Here is a 26,522-nt window from a genome sequence, read left to right as displayed (position 1 = left end):
TGCTGTGCAACCAGCCATTCACTCCATGCACTACGAGATTCAGTCAGAAAAATCAAATTGACAAACATAGAAATCAGATATTTACCTGGCAATGTTTCTTGCAACCACTCTTCTCATGCTTGCATCAACAGCCTTGACAAGAGTGGACAACCCCGTACACTTTGACGAGAAGTAGAGGAAAGGAAAGGCCATTTCCCTAATTGGACCTCTTCAGCTGCTCCTGGTTCCTAGGCCTACGGTCCGGTCACGTCGATGTCCTATATAAAATTGGGCAGCGCCCTCAAGCAAGTCTTTCAGGAATCAGGAAACTTGAGTTCTTGTCATGGTATGGACACGCTAATGTTGGAGTTATCGCAAAATCGTTTTTTTTTTCAGAGCACGTTTGCTTCAGAAAACGGGAAAAGACATCCCAGTTGCTAGCCTGGAGTTATTGTTGGCCTTAAGTGATTAGACTAACGTGAGGCTATATTTCCCCGCAAATGGCATGAATGGTCTGATCTATCAATGTACATGTAACTATGTTGTTTATGGCTAAATTTTCATTTCCGTACGCGTGTGCAGTCTAGTAGCAAAAGCTTGAAAACGTCTGGTCACAGAGCTTTGGAGTGGTTGGCACATGATGGGGCCATTTATCATATGGTTGAGCCAAGCATGGACCTGGCTCCTGAACTGGGTTGCCCATTTAAGTCAAAGTGTAAAATACTGAACCATCGCAAATGCTCGGGTTATCCCCAGAACTGTTGGCTTTGGAAAGTCTGCTGCACTCCCACGCATTAGACTTGAACCCCACAGTTCTAGGGGTAATGCTGGGGTGTCCTAAATAAAGCGCTAGTCCGAGTAACTTGGACTCTACAAATCAGCTCTTACATTTCAATGTGGTGAGGTAATAGAGTCCAAGTTACGCAGACTACATAAACATAACTTTAATGAGGCATATGTTGGGGTTCATTGTGGCTGATCATGTGGATAACGAAGGAACCAGCTTGAAAAGTAAGATTGATTTGTTGGCCTGCAAACTTGCGATGGTTGATGCTGAGGTCTTTCCAGGTATTTCTGTAGTCTTAGCCACTCTACCAGCATTTCGAAAAGAAAGCTCCTTCAGTTTCTAATTGAATTACATACATGTAGATATTGATTTGTTATTACATTGTAGGTACTGTCAGCATGTGCCAGCATTTGGCTGTTCACCTTTCGGCTGCTGTGACCATTTGCGAGACTATCGAGAGCCTTGTGAGGGACTCTGTTGGTCCCAATGGACTTCATACTATGTTGACGTCCTCCTCGGGCAGCGTAGTGATAACTGGTGATGGCCACACCATCTTGTCAACATTGCACCTGTCTCACCCTATTGCCAGATGGATTGTGGAACGGATCAGGTGCCATCACGGCATCACAGGAGACAATTCCAAATCATTTGTTCTGATAGTCACTGAGATATTGAGGCGGTTGCAAGATGCAATTGGTCCCACAGGAGCAAGCTCTTCCATTTCTTCCAAGAAACGAGACCTGATTGAGATAGGTCGAGCCTTGGAAGTGGTCCAGGAAGAGGTCTTTCCCCAAATGGTGTTGCCAGAGCTCCTGAAACACTGCATGTGTTTGGACATAACCAAGGCAAAGCAAGAAGAGGTAATGAACATCTGCAAGAAGATTGTGGGAACTAATCTTGGAGGGAGGTTCACACCACATGTGACTGAGCACATGACAAAGTTGACTGTCGATCTAGTTAGCGGCTGTTGTGATGACATCAGCAGCTTTGCAGAAACCATACGGGAGCTTATCAGCGAGTATAACGTGACCTGTATTGAGGTCCCGAACACGCCTATCAGTAAATCCAAACTTCTGGATGGTGTTGTGCTAACACGAAACTTTGCCGTTCAGTCGGAAGATCTTGATTCGTTGACTACCGTGCCATTTATCATTCTTAGTTGCCCCCTTAATAAGTGGACTCCAGATGTCTGCTCAACATTGGCAGCAGGGAGTAAGGAAGACTTGTCCAGATTCCTCCAGTTTGAAATATCTTGGACTCATTCGCTAATTTGTCATCTCAGGGAGTATGGTGTGAAGCTTCTCCTATCGTCTGAGCTTCTCTCTGATGCGACGCTGTCCTTCTGCAGGGCTGCTGGAATTTCTGCTGTTCACATGATCCCGGAGGACGAGCTGAATCGACTTGCGCGCCTGACAAAAACTGACATCGTTCATGACCCCATCGATATCCTGACTTCCGCTGTAAAAAGAGGCACTGCCAGTTTTTGTAGATCTGTTATAGTGGGGCGGTGTGTTGGTGTTCAGTTAGGCTTCAGTAATGCTACGGTACATTCTAAGCAGCTGGTACTTTGTGGACCAACTCAAGGTATATGCAGGCAGTGGTTCATTGCGGTACTCAGTGCCCTCAAAACCCTCCAGATGTGGTTGGATAATAGCTGGCTTTCTGCCGTAATGACAACAGATGCAGACAATGTCAGGAGAGCTTCAAATGGAAAGTCCGAACATTCGGGTATCACCTTGGCGTACAATTCTGCAGAAAGCTTAGAGCTTTCCAGCGCACAATCTTGCAGCCTGGACATGCAAGACGAGACTGCTGATGGGGATAATTTGGAATCTAGTCTCGGCACAACAAGCGTGTGTCTGCCAAAACACCAACTTTTGCAGCAGCAAGGAATTTGTATACCTGGAGGAGGGTGTACAGAATTCCTTTTACATAGGATATTTCGTGCATTGGCTAGCGGATGCAATGAACATCACGACTTGAAAGCAAGAGATCCTTCCTTCATTACGGCTGCAGGCATTCTGTGTGAGGCTGCGCTGTGCATACCCAGAACCCTACACAGGAATTCGTTCTCCCCTCAGAGTAAGAAATCATCTTTTTTAGAGATGGCATCTAAAGTGCAAGACTGTAGTAGCCTTGTCGGTGTGAATGGTAGGACAGGGGCTCTCTGTGACCCTGCTGAGAGAGGTATCTTGGAACCGGTGTCAGCGAGATACATTTTGTGGAGGGACTCAGTCAAAATGGTGCAAGACCTTCTTAAGATTGACATGATTCTTGGTGTGAGAGCAGTACCAGGCAAAGGCTGCTCTAACACAAGTGATGATGACTCTGACGGGTGAACATTAATAATTGTGTACCGACCTTGGGCAGAAAGTTGCGAAAACTTTGAGAGTTTTATGAAGCGATCTAGTGAATGCCTCTGTGACTGGAATTTTCATTGATTGAGAATGGGAAGTTAACGTTTTAATTTTTATATATCACTCTATGGGTAGTAATGTTGTCACAGAGTGTGAGCAATTTTCAATTCCTGAAAGAAAAATGACTGCATGTCTTCAGAAGGCAACTCCCCCAAGCCCTGTCCTCAACCCAATATATAGATGTTTGTCTGTTTGTTCTATATACAAATTTGTATAGGTTTGTTTCAAAAGAAAGAAAATCTCTTCACCACAGAAGTTATGTGAACAAAGCAACTCTTTATTTAAACATTTCTAAAATCAGTGCAGGGTCTGAGGGCGAATGTACAGAAATGACGTGCAATAACGGTCACGTCACAGTTGTATCTCGGTTTTGCAGAAAGTACTGCTGAAAAGTGTACTTTTTAAAATACATGTAGCATTTCAAACGGTGGAGAGTTTATCTCGTATAAAGTTTTGAACAAAAGATGCAATCTGCCCATTCCCTAAAAACCCTACATTTCTTGTTGAGTTAATCTTTCAAAAGAGATGATATTGCAATAACACTGAAAACTCTACTGTATTCGTCTCTCAGAGGTTTTAAATAAAAGTCCCATATTTTGTGTGCCAAATATTGGACTTTATACAGTACACTGAGCTGTCCTTTTTTGTTTTTGCAAATTCATCAAGGTGTTTCACCACTGGAAACTTCAATCTCAAATAATTTGGTTTACCTTTAGACTCCATTTCCAACTTGTTCATAATACGTGACTTCTAAAAGACCAAATCAAGACCGGGGCCTTAAGTGCCAAGAGAAAACGCAGTTACTGTATGAACAACTTCTCTTTGTATTTTTCTTTCCCTTTCGGCACTTCAATAAATGTATTTTGAAAAGTGAGGGCTTGTTTTTTGGACAGAATCTTCATTTAAGGTGGAAAGTGCAATAACATTTACATCTTCGTGACAATATCAATACTACTGATATTGCATAACATATTACTTTTCAAAAACAGCTCTATGTGATTTATACAAGTAAATAAATCCTTTCAGAACAATTTCAAGTACTATTTATTAATACAATTTGGCGTACTCTGTAGCACATTTATCAAGTAAATTAAAGTTGTATCAGTCCAATATGGTTTAAATATATTAACACCGAAAAGAAGTAAGACAAAATCAATCTTAAACTTTTTCTACACAAAGATTCTCCTTGTCTTATCATATGACCCATATTTCGTCATCGGTCTTACAAATGACACAACTGAAAGAGCATTATGCAAGTGACGATCGAGTGGGAGCGAGTGTGCCCAAGAGCCTGGTATGTGTGATGGTATGTACAGGCCACCGTACAATAACAAATCTCTATTTTGTTTTACAAAGTACTGCTTCTCGTGGCATGTAAATGTATGTGCACACCATCACACGCACACACTGTGAGGCATGGCAGCTTGTTCATTTCACACAGTGGCCAGTCACGTGACCAGTGCTTTCCCAGTGGTTGCAAACTCCACTGGCCAAACTTGAGTTGTCAAGCCGGCTGTCAAATCGACTGAAAGAGCACACAACAGTTTTATTTGCAAATCATTTTGTTCCACGTCGCGGTGACAAGTGGACGGAAGAAAAAATTTCAACTTACAGTTGATGAAAAAGCGGCAAGCTGTGTCTACACGATAAGATGCCTCTTTGGATTGATTTAAGTCCTTGCCTTACAAGCTTCAAGTTTTCAAGTACATGTATTTTCTAAACCCAATGCCGACCAGGAAAACACCGCTCATGTGACCGTGTCTCTCTGCCCCTCTTTGCCACTGTACACATGGATAGACTGTACAGTCTCTTGGGATGAATGCAAAGGGTTTATCCTACATGCAGAAGGGAAGTATAGGTACATCTACTGGGTGGGACTTCATCTCTGGACTATAGCACACATGCTTACTAAGTTACTTGAACAAACCCGGAAGTTTAAATTGTTTACCAAGCACACGTGTAAACTTTGAAATCCATACTTTATGCATATATTGTAATGATTAGAATGCGACTTTGGAATACTTTGGTTTGGCAGTTATACTGTTCATGTATCTTTTGGCCTAGAGCGAGCCTGATATAGAGGCTTTGTGCGGTAGCCATCTTGCAGGGCAGTTCTTTTGTTCCACACAGAAATCGTCTTTATGCATACCCTATGGAACAAAGCACTAGCCTGCAAAATGGCAGCCATGCAAATGCTCTATACTAGCCAGGTGTGGTAATGGCTAGAGCTGACTGATTTCTCACAACATGTACACGTATTTCATTCTCCAAGCCACAATGGTTGCTACAGTGTCAATGTACGTGTATATTTAGGAGAGTTTACAACAAAGGACAAGAAAGCTAGAATAGGACCAGTACTTCTCGTTCACTACCAAGCAAACAAAAATGATAGCACAATGAGCTGTGTTTGGTATTCCAACTGGAAAAGCCAACATCAGGATTTGATGACATGCACATCTGGATAAACAAAGCAGAAATGTAGTGGGCAATATATACAAACCAAACATGTGACCTGCTATTTTTCCTGCAATTAAGGTAGTGACAAACATTGTCCACATGGAAGGGAGGATAAAAAAGTACTGGGAAACATGGAGCAGTCCTAAGCGTTTGTTAATTTGCCCTTACCTTTGGAAATTTTTTTTTCAATTCAGTGGATCGCTTCTCGCAGCACAAAAATCATCAAGTGCTGATGTATGTGCAACAAGACTATCACACTGGCTCTCTACTTATTACAAATGCGCACCATTATTAAACTTATAAACTTAAGCATAACATCTGAATTAATCATAAAGTAAATGCATATGTACTTCAATAAATTACTCTAACATGTATCTTATGAAACAAAATAAACAATACACCAAACTAATTGCCATTGCACATTTAACTTCTATATAAGGTGTGACGGACATCTACTCTTTAGCATGACACTAAAGCCTGGTTTACATAAGGTTGTAACAAACACTGACTGCACGCAAGATGCAGACAGTTGTGGGAGAGATGCTGCGTGACATCATTCCGCCAAAAACATTAAACAAAATGGTGTCTGACACTCCGAAAAGTTTCACATAAAATGTCGTTTTTGGTGGCAACATCACCTCTTGAAGCCAAACTGATACTCCAGTTTGATGTATTTGTCCATGGTCAGCTATTTTGTTGACATTTGAGGCTGCATATGTAAGTGTTAAACAAGAAAACGGGCAAAATAAGTGGTACTAGGCAAGAAGACATAGTTGTATGCCCTTTTATGCCAGCGTTGGTGTTTGTATAGGCCTTTTCTGGTGACTCAATGCAGACATAGGGCCCCGGATCCAACTTTCCTGACTGCCTACCAATGTTTGCATTAGTCACGATAAAGTGTTTCCATAGCATTGCGTACATGGATAGCCAAGAACTGATCAACAATGCTGTGTGTCTCTTTACATCAATATGGAAACCAGGCTTAATAGTGGAAGTGCTATAGTTTGGGTGAACACAAGGAAAAAACTTTTCCTTATCAGTTTGATCAGAACCAAAATATACTAAACAGAAATAATTTTTTTACATGCTTGGGTACCAACCAAAAGTGTCACGTGATTATGTTGCAAGTGGCTGGTAATCTTCTCAGCTAGAAAATCATGCGCTTAGCAAGAAAGTTGGCTGAGTGTGATCGCTAATGTATCCACGAAATTCAGGACTAGTTCCAAATCTGCGTAACTGAGTTAAATCTCGAGTATAAACACAATCACCTTCACAGTACCGACTTATTTCATGACTACTGTCGCTTTTTTCCAACACAAAGAGCATTCAGTGAGTTTACAATATCTAGAGAGAGTTTTCGTGAAATGAAAGAGGTTAAAGGAAATGAATCAACAGCGAAGAGGTAACATCAGTGTGCGTCAACTCGTAGCTGAGCAGTTATGTATGAGGTATATGGCTATAACAAAAACTAAACACTGAAGACAGAAATATTGAAATTGGTACTGTTGTTCTGTCCTTATGCAAAACGTAATGATGTGGGAACGTATGTCTCAGTGTCATTGTTTGCAGAGAAATAAGTGCGTGGCCTCAGAAACTTACATTGTGGTTACAAAAAACTGGTAACTGAGACAATTAAACAACAACAATTAAAACGTTTTTTACAAAGCTTTACTTTGGTATTCAATTTATGGCAAGACTTGCACAATACTTTTGAAATGGACAAGCTGAGTTTTTAATGCCTTGAACAGCAACAGTGCCAGAGCATGGATACGTAGCACAATCGGCTGTCAACTACTGTAAGACCATTTGCTGTTTCTCTGCAATTTAACTCCCCCTGAAATTTGAGACAATGCAACAGCCTTGAAGCTTCTGACATTTCAATGGCCGCCCTGTCCAGACAATGCTCCGGTCCCGGAAATCTGACAGGCCGGGATGCCAGGCAGCGCCGATCTGCTTGGTGTAACTATTCCAACTGAGTTGAAGGTGGGTTGGACTTGATCAAGGCAAGAATCTGTCTTGATATGTTGGCTGTTTAGTCTCTGACTTTACATTCATACATAAAGACTGAAACTGTGTACAAGTTCTTTGTGGCATACCAAACAAAAAAATTCATTTTTTTTTTAAAGAAAAATCAATTACATGCTGAGTATATGGAATTCTATGGTATTTGAAAACCTGAACATTGATATTTTGGCATTAATTCAGTACTTTCAATAATGGAATGCATCTAGACTTATTGTTGGCACGGGTAAGCAAAACTGTAACCTACTACATAAAAGGAAGTAACTCTTTTTACTTAAAAAAGGATGTTACTTGCTTAGGCAAATTCACACATATAGAGCCAATGATTTTCCGTTTCAAAAAATGGGTACTTTCCATTTCGCCAAGTCCTGAATTCCACGACAGAAATTCAAATTCCGTTTGCTGTCTGGAGCCCTACCTCTTCCCTATTTTAGACCAACAAATGGTTTCACAGGAACCCAATTAAACTTTCCTGGCTACAAGCCTGTGGAACACATCTGTCACTGCCATCTTGTTTAGCTTTTTTCTTCTGATCATCTGACCCCGGGGTAAATCTTGATTTTGTCAGCCTTGCGGAGATTCTCCATGATGGACTGCTCAAAGTTGCTGTCGTGGACGCCAGTCTTCTTGAAGAATGAGTTGTGAGTGCCGTCGTCTTTCTTCCAGTAGTGGTCCCAGTTGCCCAGCTTGTTAGCCCCATAGCCAAAAAGGTCCACCTGACATGGGTAAGTGGTGGTTAGAGAGTAATTTCAAAGCATATTCAAGTTCTCTCTGCACTATCTCTTCCTTTCAAAGATTTCCTCCCTTCAAGGACCCCCACTTTTACTGTCTGTTCCGTACAAAAAGAGAAGGCATATTTTCACAGAGGAACAACTACCCTCTGGTGGGGGAAACAAAGTCTACCACAACAAGTTCCTGTACAGTATGTAAACCATGACACCATGACATTAAGGCTTGACTTTCAGCTTGTCTATTTGCCTGTGAGGTGGTGCTCCTCGTCCGTACTGAGATTTGGGGGGGGGAGGCCCTCAAATCACTCCACCAAAAAGTAAGAGGGCCAAAAGACCAAGTTCAGAAATAAAAAAGTCATGATGTACAAGCTTCTATACAGTTAAGAAATATATCTAGACCCTTTAGGAAGACAGGTGACCAAATTCCAAATCAATCCATACCTCGTCGCATATCTGCAAGGCGAAGAATAGCGCTAAGTGACCAGTTGATGGGTACCGGCCGTGTTTCTGTGTCCATTCAGTGTGAACATGGTGCATAAGGGCTGGGTTGTAAATCATAACCTGTTGAGGCGTGAACGAAGAATTGCGGATGTTGGAGTGTGAATACTTAAAACGTTCAACCTAAAGATTTCAAATATTATTCACCAGCGAGCAACTGGTATCTCTTGCGTTTATTTGATTGCCAGAGCTGAATACAGAGAGACTTTTCCAGCAAAAAAAAATTTGTAGGATTAAGTAAGCATCACACTATTCCCTCACTGGATTTGCTGAGTCAAAGGAGGTACCGGTACCAAGGGAAAACCTGACAGAATTTGGAAATGTAACAGGTCTCATTCAAATTAGCTTTAAATTTCAACCACACTTGGGCGAACGAAATTTACAAGCGGGTAAGGACTTATTTCAATGAAGTGTTTCTTGAATGGCATTTTAATTTTTAGAAGTTCAAGCTTCAATTATTTTACAGTTTCAGAAGGTTACAAGTTTTGAAACAACTGAAATGTGTACAGCATTAAAATATATGAGGGCAATAAATTGAAGGGGTGAGCAAACTGTTTTCGTTGTTTTCCTTCTGCTAAGATTCAGCCTCAGGCCACGTTTAAATCTGGCTTCAAGAGTTATGGATGTGTCTACTCTTCCCTATTAAATTGCAACCAGCGAAGACCTTGCCGAAACGTTAAGAGTTAAAGTAAAAGCAAACAGTCACTAGTGAGAAGGGAAAGGAAATCTTGTGCACAAAGTTGGAATTTCAATCCACCACACACCTTGTCTCTACTGACACTGATGCTTTTCTTGACCGTCGTGTATGTTCTACAAGAGGAACCAGACAAAAAGAGACAATGTAACAGATGCTGTATTGTTAGAGTTTCAAGTACAATTATGGGGAAACAATGGAAAGAGTGTTTAACAGGTGGTGGCAGCTGCGTCAGTCAGGTAGACATGGGCAGAAGAAAAAGGCAACACTTCACTGACTATCATAAAGTAAACACTTCCTTATTTCCAAAAAGCAAGGCCGTTCAAGAACAAAGCATGTGTGTGAATTGGTGTATGGCCGTGCTGATGAGGCAGATCTGGTGTGCGCACTGCTGTTCCCAGATGACCTCGGATGTGCTTCACTTATGCAGCTGGACTACCGAGTTGGGGTCATTCATGCCCAAAGCAGGCTTTCAAGGCCACGACTGTGTCTGCTATCAGCTGGTGCCCACATTTTTGCAACCAGCCACACATCAAACAGCAATTTCTCCATCTTGTTCCCATCAAATGAGTCGCAATGTACCAGTGTCATGAGCTACCCTCTAGCCCTCCAAGTGAATCCTTCGCATGTCCAAACAGCTTGGGCATAACAATTACATGTTGGTGCACCATTAGTTAGACACACTTACCGGTACAATACTGCATGTTAGTATTTCCTTCTGGGTATAGCGTCTTGGTTACCAAAGAAATTTCAGGAATTTTCAGGGATTGTACACTGTAAAACTAACACAGTTTTCAATGTTTCTTGCTGGACTGAAATATAACAAAGCGGATACAGCGAATGTTTTTGTCAGGAGGGATGAAGAAGGCACAACGTTTACAGCAAATATAACTTACATACTTTGAAAATCATGGTATAAGTAGCTGTAGTTAACAATCGAAATACAGGAAGCCGATTATCCCCTCCTCCCCTGATCTACTTTTGAGATTTAGGATGGAAGTAGAGCATGGGAATAAACTTGGCCAAGCTACTTCCATACTTCGACCAGACTGCCGCCCCCGGGTCAACATACATGTACCTTGTGATGGTGCCATTGGTCAGAGCGCTGGTCAGCCAGGCAACGTCCAACAGCTTGAAGTCCATCAGTACAAAGTTCACATTGGGGCGTGGATTGAGGAAACTCTCTGGATACATGAAGCGATGGGTCTCTTTACTGCCCACATCACTGGAAAAGCCTGCCATCGGTGCCTTGTTAATTCTGTTTCGTTTTAATTTAACAGACAGAAACAACTTCAACTCTCCAGGAATGGTTTAGATTGTGCCACAGAGCATCAAGAACCAGATCTGATGTAAGAACTCTGCATACAGATCTACAGTCTAGTTTGCTTATCTTTGGGAGAGAAAAAAGTCCCTGTTCTCATCTTTTACAAACATCTTGGCTGCGCAGAAATGATTTGCTGGATCCATTGATACTGACTAGCCCAAAGCCTAAACTGGCCAAACTCAAGCACATGGATTTGCAGGATGCTGGTGGTTACTGTTCTTGTCTATGTTCTTGTCCTAACAAAGCTTGCAATAATAGAGTTTTCTTTGATAGGAATGGGTACCTTTTGGACGGGACTGCTCATCGTTAGCCTGATTTTGTCTCTAGCATGCTCGTATCAATTGCATTCAACTGTATACATTGCATACATTGCGCAGTCAGGCAACACCATGCACAATGTTGGAGAGAGGAGACTCAGGAAGGTGTTCTCGTAAAAATCATGGGGGTAGTTTTAAGATGCAGCTACAAAATTAAAAGACATTCTGATCTTGTTTTCTACTAAACTGCAAAAAGATTTCATGGATGGCTATGTACCAGTGAATCACTCCCACGTTGTTGAAAGGGTAAATGACTGAAGACCTGCTTTTGTGTCTCGGGAGGCACTAATATCTTTGCCGGGAGCAAAAAGAAATGCGAAGGACAGATAGTGCTGAGCTTAAGCCCACCTGAAGACAAAGTCGTGGGCGTCGATCAGCTTGCCATAGTTGCTGTTACGGAGGTTTCCTGAGTTGCCGACCACGGCGCAGCGCAGACACCGCGAGACGTCCCGCATGTGATACGGATCGTCCCCAGGGATGACCTGCAGTGCTGCGCTGATCACCTCGGAGATGTTGTCAATCTTGCTGTTCTGCAATGTCTGAGTTAAGATCAAAAAAAGAGGAAAGACAAGATACACCGAGCGGAGAAGGAATCAAATGACAAAGACTTCACAAGCTTTTAGGAACCTGGAGAAAATATTACAAGGCAGCGTGGGAGTATGCCTTTATTCTGAGAAATAAAGATACATGTAACTGCGTCCTAATCCATAAACAGCTGAAATTGTCAGATCTGTGTTAACTAGATTCTTCAGAAAACTGACTTGAATTAAGCAGAAAAATGGCTGATGTCCTTTAAAAAGGAAGTAGTGGTAAAAAACATGGAATTAAATGATTCAATGCATGTACATGTAGATGTTTTGTACATAAAAATATCTGTGCTCGCTCACAATTTGGCCTTGGAAAGCCTCCACAAAATGATTAGACTGTTGGAAAACGTAAATGTACATGTTCACAGAATCACCTTTTAGTGTTATGTATGGACCATGGGCCTGTCTTTACAAACTACTCTCTGGAAGGGGAGAGCAACAAATAATGCTTTTGTACAGACACCTCTGGAAATGCTGATTTTGACATGGTGATGTCTGCATGAAGAATCAAAAGAATCCGCAAACTCGATCAGATGTACCGGTCATTGCATTTTCCCTTCACATAAAGGTCTTTCTTTTCGTTACACATGTATTTATGAATCAATCTGTGAAATAATGCTTTGTATTTTCTGAATGTATTCTGAATGTACTTTAGCACGTTTACTAACAATATTGACATGAAAAGTAATTTCACAGCATGATAGAGAGAGCACGGATAAGAGAGTCTAAATAAAATGTGAGTGTACAACACCAAAAAAACCCCTTACTTTCCACCAAAGTGTGACCTCCGTAGGTAATTTCTTGTTATGCTGTGTCCACAGTGGACTGAGGCTAGCGTTGAACTTTAAATCAAACCACAGTGATTCTCCCTTCAGCCAGAGTCGTCGGCAGCCATCTGTCATGTTCAACATGCCTTGGAGGTGCACCTTTTCCGGGACAGTGAGCTCCGTCTCAAAGAGGTGCCGGATGGACGTCAGGGAGAAGAAGCCGGGCACTCGACCCTCCCTACCCCGAGTGCGGCTGACCCCGCCCTCGCTAAGGAAGAGGTAGACGGAGAGGAAGAGAAGTAGGGCAGCCGCAAAGACCGTGGGCCGAAGGCGGGCTCTCATTGTCCCAAGGGCAAGTCTTCCTTGCTGTGGAAGCCAGGACAGTGTTCATTTGGTTTTTTTCGGCAAGTCACACTGAAGTTCAGATATTGATGGTTTGGAATAGATGGTCTAACTCTGATGAAGATGCAATGAGACTGTAATTCTCAGCTGAGTTGCCCTGTGGGAAAACAATTTTTCAAGCCAATGTAAAAGCCATTGGCTCATTCTTTTGAATTAAAGCTATCACGCAAGAGAACAAGATGAGGCATTTGTATTTCTTTCACATATATCCAAGAAAACTAGGAGGAGGTGGAATGACTTGAGAGATGTTTCATTTATTTTTTTGTCATTTTGATATATCAATAACACTAAAAAAGAGGCCTACACAACTGGTTTAAGCACTCATGGTACTGATATGAATTTTGTGATATACATGTACATGTGCATGTATCAGAAGTGAATAACTTTCCAAACTCACAGTTTCGAAAATTTTAAGCCTCCTTGCTTGGAACTGGGTAAAACTGTACAGCGTTGCTCAATTCAAAGAGAGATATTGATGAGCAAAAGGACAGGAGTCACCAAACCTCAAAAATCCACGTACTGCTTACTTCTCTAGGGTCACACGTCAACACCCAAGCACTGACTGATCTTCTGAAGCTCCGCCCACTAGATACTAACCACAGCATTCTCGTAATACCACTCAAACATGCAAACCTGCCCTTACACAGAACAGACCATTTATCACACTGCGATAGTTCTGGGAAAGATCCCACTCACATGTTCTGTTTTTGCACTAGAGTTCAACTGATGCTAGCAAGTACCAGGAAACACAAGTACGGTACCGCTGGTCAGGCCATGCTAAGGTCCGCAAATGTCATTAAGTTTAAGAACACACATGTAAAGGCTAAATAATCTCTCATTTCTACACGCACATGCACATGTACAGTCTCAACCCACACGTACGTTTCCATATGTACAGTGTGTACCGGTATTTGACATGCAACTGTAAAGAAAAAAAGAAGAAAGAAAAAAAGGAAATTTTCTGCTCCTCGAGACTACAGTGTCATTAATTTATAATGGCACAGAACATTGAAAATAAAAAAAACAGTGACCCAAAAAAAAAAAAAACAACCCAAAAAACAAACCCCCCAGCAAAACAAAACAAAACAAAACAACGAATCAGCTATGGTACTGTGAAGGCATGATGTTCTGTGTGCCTCATCTCCCTGGGCTTTATGAAATCACAATGTTCTTTTCACTGGTATCTATTGCAGATTTAAAATCAGTAAAAAAGGTATCTTGTCTCTTTATTCAGAATACATCGGAAGGTTTCCACTTATTTTTGCATGAGCAACAGTTTGAACTGCTCCCTGAGCACTGTTAGAGGTACATGTACATGTATGTGTGCCATATTTTAATTTGGTAGATTGCCAGTCCAAGACAGTTGAAAAAAAATCATGGACACTGACTGCAATGTAATATATAGTTTCTACAAAAAATGTAGCAATCCAGTTCTAAATGACAAATTTTATAAAGGGAAAAACATTCAGATGTCAAGTGCAGAAAAACAACAGAAAAAAAGACAAAATTTGTTCAACCTTTTGCCTACAATCTTAAAAAGAAAACCAAAATCTGGCATGAGTATTCCAATCACCAATTTTGAATCTTAGGCACATTTTCGATTTTGTTGCCATGACACATACATGTACACGTGTAAGTGATATGCTCCTTTGAACTTTCTTTTCTTACATTTTTCCCAGGTCAATGCACAGCCTTTGAGCCAACACTGATGTCTTCAGGACGCACACCGCTTGTCTCAAAACCTCGCCATTCATGCCTATTAATCTAAAAAATATTAAAGGAAAAGTAAAAAGCCATAACAAATTACTCACCTAGTCCAGTAATTCTCCTGAACAGCTACATGACTGCCAAATGTAAGAAAACCATCAGTAAAGGTTGAGGTCTAGTTGTTCAAAATCTACTGTGAGGAAAAAACAACGCTAATTAAAAAGACACTCTTTGGCGCCATGCCTGTAAGGCACTGATGCATCGTACATGTAGGTAGTAATACAGAAGTCCAGTTGATGTACATGTACTCAAGAACTATAACGAGAAGAAATAAAGGGAGGCTTTATTCACACTGCTTGAAGAGGCTGAATTAGAGCCAAACCCCAGAAGCACCCTTCGCCAACAAAGCATGGGTCTGTCATTACAGTGGCAAATAGTTGGCGCAGACAAAAGACCTGCCACATTATACATCCCCATACAGGCTGGCCTGATCTGTGATGTGCTCACTGTAAATCTCGCTCCATTAACCCGCAACCTTTCAGGAATTAAGTCTTCAGCCTTAAGAAGCTGAGAGCTCTCTCTAAGACCACAATGCGAACAATGGCCCTCCAGATTTATTCTCAGTCACATGTGAGGGAGCTTTCACAATGGGCTCAGACAATCCATGCCCAATCTCACCTCACACCAACAAAGACGGATTAAAGGACGACCCTCTTTTTTGGGGGGGAGGGGGGGTTGTCATGCTCTGCATTTGCACCTCCCCTTGGCTGATGAAGGTGAGGAGGAACAAGGGATGAGATCCAGAAACCCTCCACAGAAAAACATCCAGCTGATCCCTCAGGTTTTGTCAATGGATTACACACTTCAGTTGGAGTGAACATTTTTGTTAGTTTCTGCAACTTAAAGCCAACTCAGTGCAAGTCAGGCAAACTCGGTTGTTCACTGAATAAGTTCCCTAACACCACTAACTGCTCTCCAAAAACAAATAAATACTCTAAACTTTAGATCAGCTGGGGCGTTATTGTAAACAAAATCCATATACATGTACTGGATCATAAAACTATAAAATATTCACAAAGTATCCCCACATTGACAATTCCACCATATCCAGTATCCCCAATGGTTACATGTACATGTACTTCCTGAGAACAGCCAGATCAAGCCATGAAGGAAGGACACAGGAGTTACAACTCTGGCACTTCAAAGTGCTCGATGATCATCGCCGCCCGGTCAGATGAACAACAGTAAACATTCCAAAAATGCCTGATTACTGCCTGCAGCTTAGCTGGACAAGTGTGGCCAGTAATATTGTAACAATAGTTGTGGCGTTTTCTTTGGAATTAACTACAACCTTATCACAGTGACCAGGAAACAAAGAACAAATATCTAACATTTGATTTACTTTTGTCCTTTGGAATATTTTTTAAAGGATTTTGATGCCCTTTTCCATTATCCATGTATATGTTTATTTTATTTTGTTGCTCCAAAACATCAGCTTTCAAAGTCTTTGTATGAGTTTGGCTAAGACTAGCCAAAAACATGTTGAACACCAACAGGACAGTTAAGTTCACGAAAAAATAAAATGCGCTGTTTCATCACAGGAAGTGATCATGAGATCTCATAAAATACTGTTTTGTGTAAATTCCGTAATAAAAATGATTCAAATAAAACTCAAGATCTAACAAACAACTTGGCTATTTATTCCAAAAACAAGTCCAGAAGAAAGCGTTCGATAAGGGCAAGAACTGCACATGAACACTTTGGGTACACAGCCTAATAAAAGTAACTGCGCAAGCACTAACTTTGATGTTGTCAGATCATATCAAGCACCATGAATATCCAGCTTCCCAAACTGTAGTACACAACGTTTTAGGGATGCAGATTGCCAACGAAAAATTTCGGTGATAATCATGGGGTACAAAGGGGGCTTCTGGTTGCAGAACAGGTGGTGCGTAGCAAGCATGTGCTACGCTCTGGCTACGGACATACCGGGCATGCCAGAGAGCGGTAATTGCCCAGATGTTATAGCACGGGCAGTTCAAACTCCTTCTGTTGCCTTCCTCCATGATCAAGTTGACACACGAAAATGAAAGTGAATAGCAAGATAATTTATCTGCAACATGTATTTTTGGTTGTAACTTACATGTATGGCTTTCCCTTCCGAAGTCACTTCCTAGTAAAATATAAAGTACTTTACACATACACGTATGTGAACGAATCAGTCTTCAGCACACACTGTCAATAAGCAATTACATGTACTTTTCCATGTCCAGCTAACAACTTACATGTAACTCCATTTCAATGATAAATAAAATACATAATTCCAAGGCCAACCATTTTGTTAATTTAATGTGTATACTATCAGTATTTCTTAAACACACATGAGAAAAAAACAATAAACAAAGAAACAAACAAAACAAAACCAAAGAGTAAACAAAACAATTTTTTTTTCTTTTTTTTTTTGCAATTAAATTATTCGTATAGAGGGTGAAATAACGCTCTGATATCAGACACAGTTCCATACCAGGTACATGTACATGTTCTTTAACTGTTCAAACAAAGCAGCATGTCTGCTCATGATTTGTACCATCACAAAATGGTTGTGAGAGAATCAAACAGACCTTAGTTGACAGCTCCAAATTTATTCTGCCTGCCTGCTTTGTAACTTAGCACTTTTCTAGACATGAGCATGGAACTTCAAATGTGACATTTCATCTTGCTACCGGGTACCTTACAAGTAGGTATCAGTACTACTTTCAGATAGACGAACATGTACTTTCTGGAACCCTATGTAATGTATTTGGGAAAAGTATCTGTCTTTAAAGGAACCAGGAAATAGAAATATTTTTATAAATGTAACTAAAAACCCTTGAAATTGCATCTTTGGGTTTCAATTAACCTCATTTAAATTTTTTGTTTTGCAAGTTTGATGCATTTTGGGTTTTATGCTAATGCAAATTTGCATATTCATGAGCAAAACTATTATGTCATCCAAGTCACTGAATCTCAATGTTGCACTGATTTGTGCACAGACAATTTCTAGATTTTTTTAACCACTGCTAAGGCAGATTCTATTTCCTTTGGCATTTTATTGCTGTCTTAGTATATGGCAATAATCCAGCCAAAATCCTTTTCATAGAAATGTTCCCAGATAGATAATTTGGGGTTCACAATTTGAACATAAAAACATGCAACCTGAACCAAGTCTTCCTGGATTTACATCAAAGCAAATGCTCCCTCACTTTTCCAGAAATGCTTGGTCAATTCTTAATGTTTGAAAAAGTGTACCGTTCAGTTCATGCAACTCAAAAAAAGGTGTCAAAAAGTTTTCATACATGGAAGAAGAGTACAGAGGTACACAAAAAGTGATTCTCAGAAAAATTCATTTCCTGGATCCTCTAAGGGATTAAAAGAAAAAGTGGAATTCTGAAGATATAGGTTGAAGGCCACTGAACATGGATTTCTTATGTTTTACTGACTGGACTGACTATAAATGTATAGATCTCAAAAATCTAAGCTAATAAAAAACTATGAATAGGATTTACAGACATTTTGCATTTGAAAGACAACTGACTACACTGTATGTTTACATGCAAATGTAGGAACTTAATGTGACTGTTAACTCAAGACAGGACAGTGTGAAACATGGGTAACCAAATGTTATCATTCTGTTTTCTTTAATCTTGTATTTTCTAGGAATATATAATTTTTCTAGAAACGGTGTGTCACATACATGTAACTAGTCTGAAAAAAAAAGCGAAAACAATTTTTGGAGGAAGCTCAATACATGTATCACATGTTTCAGTGAAAACAGAGAAAGATATGTTTTGAGGCAAGTGAATGAACATTTATGCAAGTGCCAACACGAGGAAGGGTAAAAAGGACGAAAATATTGAAAACTAAAGGTCTTTTAAAAGAGATCCCAAACCTACTAACACAAATGCGACTTAATAAAGCAAGTTTTCTATGCTCTAAACCTCACACCAAAGTCTCTCCAAAAGTAACACGAGTAACTATGTACATGTACATGTAATTGCTGGCCTGCAAAATTCTATAACCTCCATTTACATGTAACTTCCATTCTATCTCCTCCTAAAGTGATCCCTGAATATCAAAACACGAATGGAATGCAGTTCATAAATATCCTTTCATGGCATGGTACATACAAATTATGCTTTCCCGACCTGTATGCTATGACAGCTTGTACATACCATTCCATCATCAGGTAACACTAATTTCCAGGGAAGTTGGCAATAACAGTTTACCTCCCCCACAGTTACAAGTGTTTACCCGTGTGTACACAACAGGGTGGTGTTGCAATTTCCACCCTGACATTTCATTTTCGACGAACACAATTTACAAATATAAGTTCGAGTTCAATTACATGTAGAACAACTGAGCACTGAACCACTGAAAAGGATCCGGTTTCACAACAGCAAATGAATACCATCTGCTGTAACACCCACATGTAAATTCCCAAAAGCACTTTCCATGTGGGTCGTTCTATAAATTGGGGGTCCAAACTGTTTTGTGTCCCTGTTACACTGACATGTGATTTTGTACGTTCAGAACACATTTTCTACATGTCATTTTCAAGAGTGATGAATGAATGCAAATTACCTGTCAAACACAGTATGTCCGTGTCAAATTACATAGGTCAAGTGTAACAGCGACACCAAATATTTATTGAATGACCCATGTTCTAAATGCAATGCACAGAAAAAGGACAGGCTAATGTAAAAAATAAAAAATGAAATTCAGTGATTATGTTTACTCTCGATTAATTATCTGTTACTATTCACTTGTTTCCTGTAGACTAGTCTGGTGAGATGCATCTGAGAGAGGTCATTACTGAGTTGCACCGGTGGCAGAAGGGGAAGGGTCACCCCTGCTGAATTGGCACCAGTCTTGCATGCACATCACATGAATGCTTAAGTTTAAGACATGGATGCCTGCTTGGTACTAGTACGTGTAAGTTATAAGCACCTTACTGTCCGAGAGGTACATGTATTTACCAGGATGTCACAAAGAAAGGATTATATTGCTCTAATCTAAAAAAAAGGAAAAAATCACAATTAATTTATACACATCTTGTCTTTAAAATCATGACACTAATGATTATGTAGAGGGGACTCTTTTCACTTTGTTGTTTTTGCTTTACCTGCTTGTGTATAGGAGTTGTCCCCCTGCTTTTAACATTGAATTTCTTGTTAGCTTGCCCTGAATTTGCTAGGAGTGGTTCCCCCCCCCTTTCCAAAATAATCCCCAGAGTAAATATCCTGTCATGCCCTATTGCACAAGACCTGATGCATGTGAGTTCCTTAGATATAGTCAGATGCGGACCGGCAGCAAGAGAGACCACAGCATCCACCTTAACCTCTCTCTCTTTGTACTAAGGGACTTCTGCCTTCAGCTTTGGTCTGCTGTGAACTTGGTTTCTTGCTTGATTGCTTTAATTTTGCGACTATTTACTAGTGCTGTGTTGGTTAATAATTTAAGTCCGTGTTGGTTAATAATTTAAGTCTGTGTTGGTTAATAATTTAAGTCTGTGTTGGTACTCGTTGACGTTTGTCTTGGTTTAAGCATTATTGTTGGTTTAAGTTAATTGGTTACGAGTTGAGTACATTTCCTGGTCCATACATTTAAGAAACTCAGCTAAAATCACTGGTTCTGATTGAGAGGTTTGTTTTGGATTTTTACTCTGTTCACATTGAAATAAATATTTTTTTTTGTTGTTTTTTGCTTGTTGAAATCAAATTTGATCTTCCTTTGTCATTTCTTTTTGAGAATATCCTGCGACTCTTCCTTTTGATCCCTGGTTCATGTTGGTTTTCGCGAGTTCCCCCATCGTGTGTCTTTTTTCCAGGTTACAATTACACATGTACATGTAAAGTGTGTGGGATGGACAGAAGCTTCATTTTAAAAAACTGAGGTCTTTCATTCAGGAATGACAAAATACCTGTAATATTAACCACTTCCTGCTGGGGACTCCGAAATCGGAGACGTATGGTTTATATGCGTGGCCGGGGTCTCCGAACTCGGACAAAGGAAACAGGGCCCTGTAACAAAAGGCCGTACTCCGAGCAAAAGACCAGGCTGCTGGGCATTACCGACATTTTTCACTCTGAAAAGTGGTGATAATCCAGCCTTGTTTTGAAACCGTATTCCCGGGTTTGGGGCATTGAGAGCAAGCGGATTACCATCAGGGACAAAAGCGCTCACCACCGCAGTGATGAGCCATACAGCACCGCTACATGCTAATTTGGCCCCTATTGAAAAGAGGTCAGCAGTGCACTGAGCCAGGTTCGTGAACAAAAGAAAGTTACATAACACCGCACAATTTGGGCTCTTTTTACAAGGCTGCAGGCTTGGCTGAAATACTTGGGCGTCAATGAAGGTCACCTGCCAACTTAGAGTAGTGCCTAAAGATTACTTTGTGTGGCTATAAACGACTGTTAAATGAAATGATGAATTTTTGAAGAATTTTGAAAATGGAAAAAAATGATAGTCATGCCGGCCCAGCATCATCAACATTGAAAAATGCCCCGGCATGAAGTGAAGTAGCAAACATGTGCCAGTCCAACCTTGCAAGGACTGGATAAAGCCGAGTGCCCCATGGTAATTAACAGAATGGTCACTCAAGGACAACATTGGCAATTTTGAATTGCAAGAAAAAAAATTCTCAGATACAAAATTAATCTAGAGGCTAACATTACTTCCATCTCATTTTTTTCCCCTAAAGCTATGCCACTTTGCTATGAGGGCCTCACAATAATTAACATCCATGGAGAAACTACGTCAGGTCAGCTAAACAATCCCTTTGTCAGACGTACTCGTACTTGAATAGCACAGTCCCATTATTGCAAGATGTCGAGTAAAGTCCATATGCTGTTCAACGTATTTTATTTGGAAGGCTCACCATTTTATCTAAATTCTTGCAAGCTACATTTACATCAGTTATGATTCAATCAATGCATTTAAGGTGAGATATGTCAAAAACTGTGGATTTTAAAAGGGAGTCACAAGCCTCGACCTTAGCACTTGACTGGTGTACAAATTCTAGTAAAAACTGCTGCAGGCTTGTAAAATGTTTTCTTTACCTTTATACCAAGCAGGCTAATAAAGACACACCTACAGGTACCTTTTTAAAACTGTCATTTTTCACATTTGTAAAGATGAATAACATAAACCATGTGAACTTGATTGAGTGTGTTGTGTATTATTAACTGTAACAGGTGTGAATCCGCCACTTTTAGGTTTTATTAAAAAGGACAGCAAGACTCCACATACAAGGCAAAGTACTTTTGCTAAAAAGTGTCCAGTGGGCAAGTGAAACTTCCTGTGGTTTAAGTAAAAATAGGTTGATTTGCCAGGCTCTTCAGGTCAAGGCCTGGAGTCACATTTCCGTCTCTCACAAAGAAAAATATCTGGCCCTCATACCCAAGTAGGTACATGTAGCTTTCCAGTACACTCAATTGGTTTCATTCTTTGTTAAAGAGTTTGAATGTTGATGTTCATTGGTTTGATTTACATGTACTTGGACTAAAGTTTGGAATATTTCTAAAAGTTTCAATGAAACTTTAGAATCTGTTAACTGTGTATGTACATGTAGGTGAAGGTAGTCAATTTTATTCAATATCCGTCCCTCATGCCCTCAAATCTGCTCTTAAGTTACCGGTACAACAAAATCAACATGGATAACCTGGAAATCTTATGTGGCGATCTTGCACCTGTGACAAGGTTAATACATTTACACGTATACCTGTTACTGAGAAGAAACATTCCAGAAATCCTTGGAAGAGCCATTAATTTATTGATGTCAGCCCTCGTGTGAGGGATGAATTCGAATACACACTCATCTCAACCGGTACATTACTCCTGAACAAAACCGTACACAAAATCTGCAACAGCATTCAATTCACAAACACTTAAGAGTGCGGACCAATGAACATGAATGCTTCTGACTACTGTTACCTCGGGCAGTGCTATTTTTGCTCTCTTGTGAATTCAAAACACAAATCATAAACGTTAAGAATGCATACAAACGATGGATGACTACACACAATGGACATAATTCCTATAGTATCCATTATTGCCACATTTGTAAGATGCTTTCTGTGATGTGCTTTTTTCACACTGATGTACATATGTAACTGCTGACCTCGATAATTTTACAGATTTAGGTGTGTGTATTACTAGAATTTCTTTTTTTTAACTTACTACATCAGTCATGAAGACTAGAAGGAAATTATTGATGAGGTCATCTGTCATGTCATCAGCCAGCCACCCACAGTCGGAGGTATCTAAAAAAAAAAAAAATACAGAAGGAATACACGTAGGATGTACACGCAACTGGGTGTGTGAAATTATTTGCTATGAGAAATATGTCACATTATAAACCTTCAGGTTAGTTTTGCAGGAAGGATTTTTCAAATCAAATGGTACGTCAAAGGTATTAAATGTGATGTCACATGTTAAAGATTTGGGTTGGGCTTAGTTGTGTCTTGATATCCACACAAAATAACAGTGAGTACTGTCAAACTGATAGGGGTAATTCCAGAAATTAGGGGTCCAAAAGTCTGACTCTGTGTCCCTGTTACATCTGATCGTTATTATCTGACATGGAACTATCACCGGAATTGATTTCAAACTGTTACTATTAGTTTGGCAGGTAATTTTACATGTATTCTCCAACATTTGAGTATGTCATGACACCACTAAACAGATATGACTCGCTCTGGCATACTGCACATGTACATAAAAAGTTTGGAAACCAAAAGTTGCAGCGACCTTTTGTGCTCGTCACACAGCTGAAGGAAGCTTTTAGAAGGTATCATTGTTTCGATCAAATTTATTGTACATACATGTACATGTACATGTATATGAGTATAACCATGTACAGTGTATTTGCTTCTGAACTACACACGTATCTAAGTACGCGTACACGTACATCTTCTAAAATGGAAAATTTACTCTTGCAATGGTAAGATTTTGAAAAATGAATTCTTTTACGGTACAAAATTTGCAAGATTGTTGATTGACTTGGAATAAGAATTCAAGAGAATCTTTGAGAAAGTGTCAATTTTAGCACTTGATGTTCACGCATCTCAGTGGCAAGAAAAAAAACCCCAAATAACCTCAGATTTGTTGACACCTGCCAACATCTGTTCCTGGCTCATCGAATATCCTATTGACACCCTGGACCATGAATGCTAAGCATTGGTGTGTACATGTGCCATTTGCACGTACACACAATCACTGCAGACTATTGACCCGTTTGTCAATAAAGGACACAACAATACTCCCAATGACTCTTTGAGGGAGCCAATTATAAAAAGCTGTTTCCGACCATTATAATAACACGTGGTCATACACTTGCATTTTGCTTTGTGAAAGCACTCGCTCTGCCTGATTTATACTAATCAGCACACATGAGACACCTCACATTAAAAGTCAATACGCTTCAGGCATCAGCAGACTAAGCAACCCAAAACAAAAACACAAAATAACAACAAATGGAAAACAACAAAACCAAACATCTCGCTAGATTTCCCGCCCCTTTGGAGTAAAATACAATGTACACGTACAATATATGCACACGTACATTTACCGTACCGGTACATTTATTGCAGGTGGCCATCCTATCAGTACAGTATTCAAATATTAATGCTCAACAAAACTGTTATAGGGATGTATGCAAACCTAGACTAAACAAGGTTATTCAATACTGCTAAAATTCAACTATGCTTTATGATAATGTATGCATTGTTTGTACCATGGATGACAAACTGCACAGGTACTTATACATGTACATGATCCGCAATCTTTACGATCGTCAAGAACATGTACTATACAGGTATATTTATGTAAGTAGGTCTACAAGAAAAGCAATGGACCATGCAGTGCAAGCCATTAGAGCTTTTATGCTAATTTTTTGTAGTCCAAAATCAAATTGAAGTAAAAACTGTGATGACAAGCTACATGTACACTGTACGTGTACAGAGACAGTATGCTGGTATGAAAAACAAAAACACACAAAATTAGGAAAAATATGTATTTGATGGCTTTTTCAGGCTGAAAAACAATTGTTACTCTTGCTGTGAACATATTGCAATGTACGCAATATGCCAGGACATTTACTGGTAGTGCATACAGGTATATCTTTTAAATATTTTATTTGGTCATCCATTGACCTGTGAGTAAAATATCGACGTCTCGTATGCTGTACTTATGCATAATTCTCCTGAACAGCTAATGAATTATTACAAAATTTCTCAATATCAACACACATACAGTACAAGGCAGCCGATTTGCTTCTGTCATGTTTTTGCAATCAGTGTTCATTGAAAGACGAAAGGAAGACGTTAAATAAAGCATTTCATTAGTGAGATCTTTTCAACAGAAACACAGGTATACAAACACAGTATGGCAACACACATTAAGCACATGTATGTGCTTGGCCCCATCATACATGTACATGTACTGGAGTGTCAGTTTGTATTTACATACCAGTACAGTTCTGCAGATGTGCCCCATTTCTGAATGCCTTTTTCGCCATAAGCCCCTATAATGGCGGGAAGTTGCAAGTATCCAACGTGGATGACATCCTTTTCTCTGCTATTTGAACTTAGATGCACAAAAGTTCATTTTGTCCCCTCCAAAAAAAATTGTTTCCGTTTATTTTGTACTGATATATTCTTCGATAAATTGGGCAAGTTTAGATTCATTACAGTTGTTCTGAGAGTGGTACAACCATGGAGGAAGTACAACCATGACAACACAATTCTATTTGGGAAAAATATTTTGTCCCTTGCCACATTTTTCACAATACAGATATGGCAGTGGTAATATCCACTTGCTCCCCCCCCGATTTTTTTTTTAACGAATAGTTCATAGGTGAGTTGGAAAGAAAGTAATCAGGATATTTTTACCAAACATTAGCACCAAAACCACAAGAAAACAACACCATGAAATAAAAGCAAAAATGTCAGGACCGTGAGTAAGGCTCTTGATTGTTTCTCCACCCAACATCACATTGAATGAGCCTGAAGCCAACATTCGCTTCTGAATTTGCCCCCCCCCAACATCTAAAGGCTAAAGCTGGATATACACCACTGGATATAGGGTACATGTACGTCTATCTACATGTACATGAATCGTGTGGTGTGTTGTGAAGAAGTCATATTTTACAATAAACAGGTATATTTCTAAATATAAATTTTCTCCCAAATGATTTTGTTCCACTCTTGACTCTGAGTGATGTGAACCTTCAAATAATTTTGACAGCTCCATCATGCCCATGATAACTCCCATCACTTCTCCAGAAACATTCAGCATGGTCGATCGGCTTTTTCAAGTCAAGATCGTAAGAATTTTCTTTTGGTTCTAGTTGTGAATGTTTAAAACTGATGATGGACCTCGCCATTAAATCGAACATCAAAATAAAGCAGAGATTTTGAAAGTGGATATCGCCTTTAATTAAGGACCCAGCGAACGACAACGCTAAACCGAAGCACAGGTTGCCAACTGGCATGACTGGGCGGTACCTGAGCAGCTCACTCGACTGTGAAGAGATAAATGCCGTCGAAATAGATACCTTGGTTGACCACTTAAACACAAGAATTTGATAACATAATTCTTTAACAGAAAATGAGGTTTGAAAAGGTGGACTGAGTGAAAAATAAAAACAGAGAGTAAAGTTCACTCACTATGTCTTGCGTCTTCGATACCGTAGGTCGTACCTGCATATCCCGTGCATGCTGCGCTAGCTAATAAATACGCTACGCTAGCGCGCTAGCGATATCGATGATTGCGTATCGATGATACGCCTGAT

The 26,522-nt window shown here is 40.0% G+C and overlaps 3 protein-coding genes across 13 annotated transcripts in view; 1 reads left to right on the top strand and 2 right to left on the bottom strand.

The window, feature by feature from the left end:
- bphl (biphenyl hydrolase like) overlaps nt 1-267 on the bottom strand; it is a 6,485-nt gene extending 6,218 nt beyond the window's left edge. Inside the window, exon 1 of the mRNA XM_022238812.2 lies at nt 86-267. Within this exon, the coding sequence (XP_022094504.2) occupies nt 86-192 (107 nt within the window). The 5' untranslated portion in view covers nt 193-267. The remainder of the gene's footprint in view (nt 1-85) is intronic.
- LOC110981319 (BBSome complex assembly protein BBS10-like) lies at nt 247-4,057 on the top strand. 5 transcript variants are annotated; one of them, XM_022238810.2, is made up of 2 exons: nt 247-325; nt 1,154-4,057. In XM_022238810.2, the coding sequence occupies exons 1-2, from the start codon at nt 253-255 to the stop codon at nt 3,103-3,105; spliced, it is 2,025 nt and encodes a 674-aa protein (XP_022094502.2). In that variant the 5' UTR covers nt 247-252; the 3' UTR covers nt 3,106-4,057. The 5 variants fall into 5 exon arrangements, with proteins under 5 accessions (XP_022094502.2, XP_022094503.2, XP_086993725.1 ...); XM_022238811.2 differs by having other exon boundaries at nt 310-457; XM_087137599.1 differs by having other exon boundaries at nt 310-491.
- On the bottom strand, nt 3,440-26,522 carry LOC110981316 (CMP-N-acetylneuraminate-beta-galactosamide-alpha-2,3-sialyltransferase 2-like). Of its 7 annotated transcripts, none has more exons than XM_022238802.2 (9): nt 26,398-26,522; nt 22,910-22,992; nt 14,794-14,882; nt 12,581-13,079; nt 11,575-11,765; nt 10,664-10,843; nt 9,656-9,701; nt 8,835-8,954; nt 3,440-8,378 (listed from the first exon to the last, which is right to left on the bottom strand). In XM_022238802.2, the coding sequence occupies exons 4-9, from the start codon at nt 12,920-12,922 to the stop codon at nt 8,196-8,198; spliced, it is 1,062 nt and encodes a 353-aa protein (XP_022094494.1). In that variant the 5' UTR covers nt 12,923-13,079; nt 14,794-14,882; nt 22,910-22,992; nt 26,398-26,522; the 3' UTR covers nt 3,440-8,195. The 7 variants fall into 7 exon arrangements, with proteins under 7 accessions (XP_022094494.1, XP_022094495.1, XP_086993726.1 ...); XM_022238803.2 differs by having other exon boundaries at nt 12,581-12,946; XM_087137600.1 differs by having other exon boundaries at nt 14,794-14,879.

Source organism: Acanthaster planci, linkage group LG06 (genome assembly GCF_054643075.1).
Source record: "Acanthaster planci isolate LZ-2023a linkage group LG06, COTS_SCS, whole genome shotgun sequence".
Lineage (NCBI taxonomy): Eukaryota > Metazoa > Echinodermata > Asteroidea > Valvatida > Acanthasteridae > Acanthaster > Acanthaster planci.
Note: the sequence above shows the minus strand (reverse complement) of the source record. Positions and strands in the feature narration are given on the sequence as shown.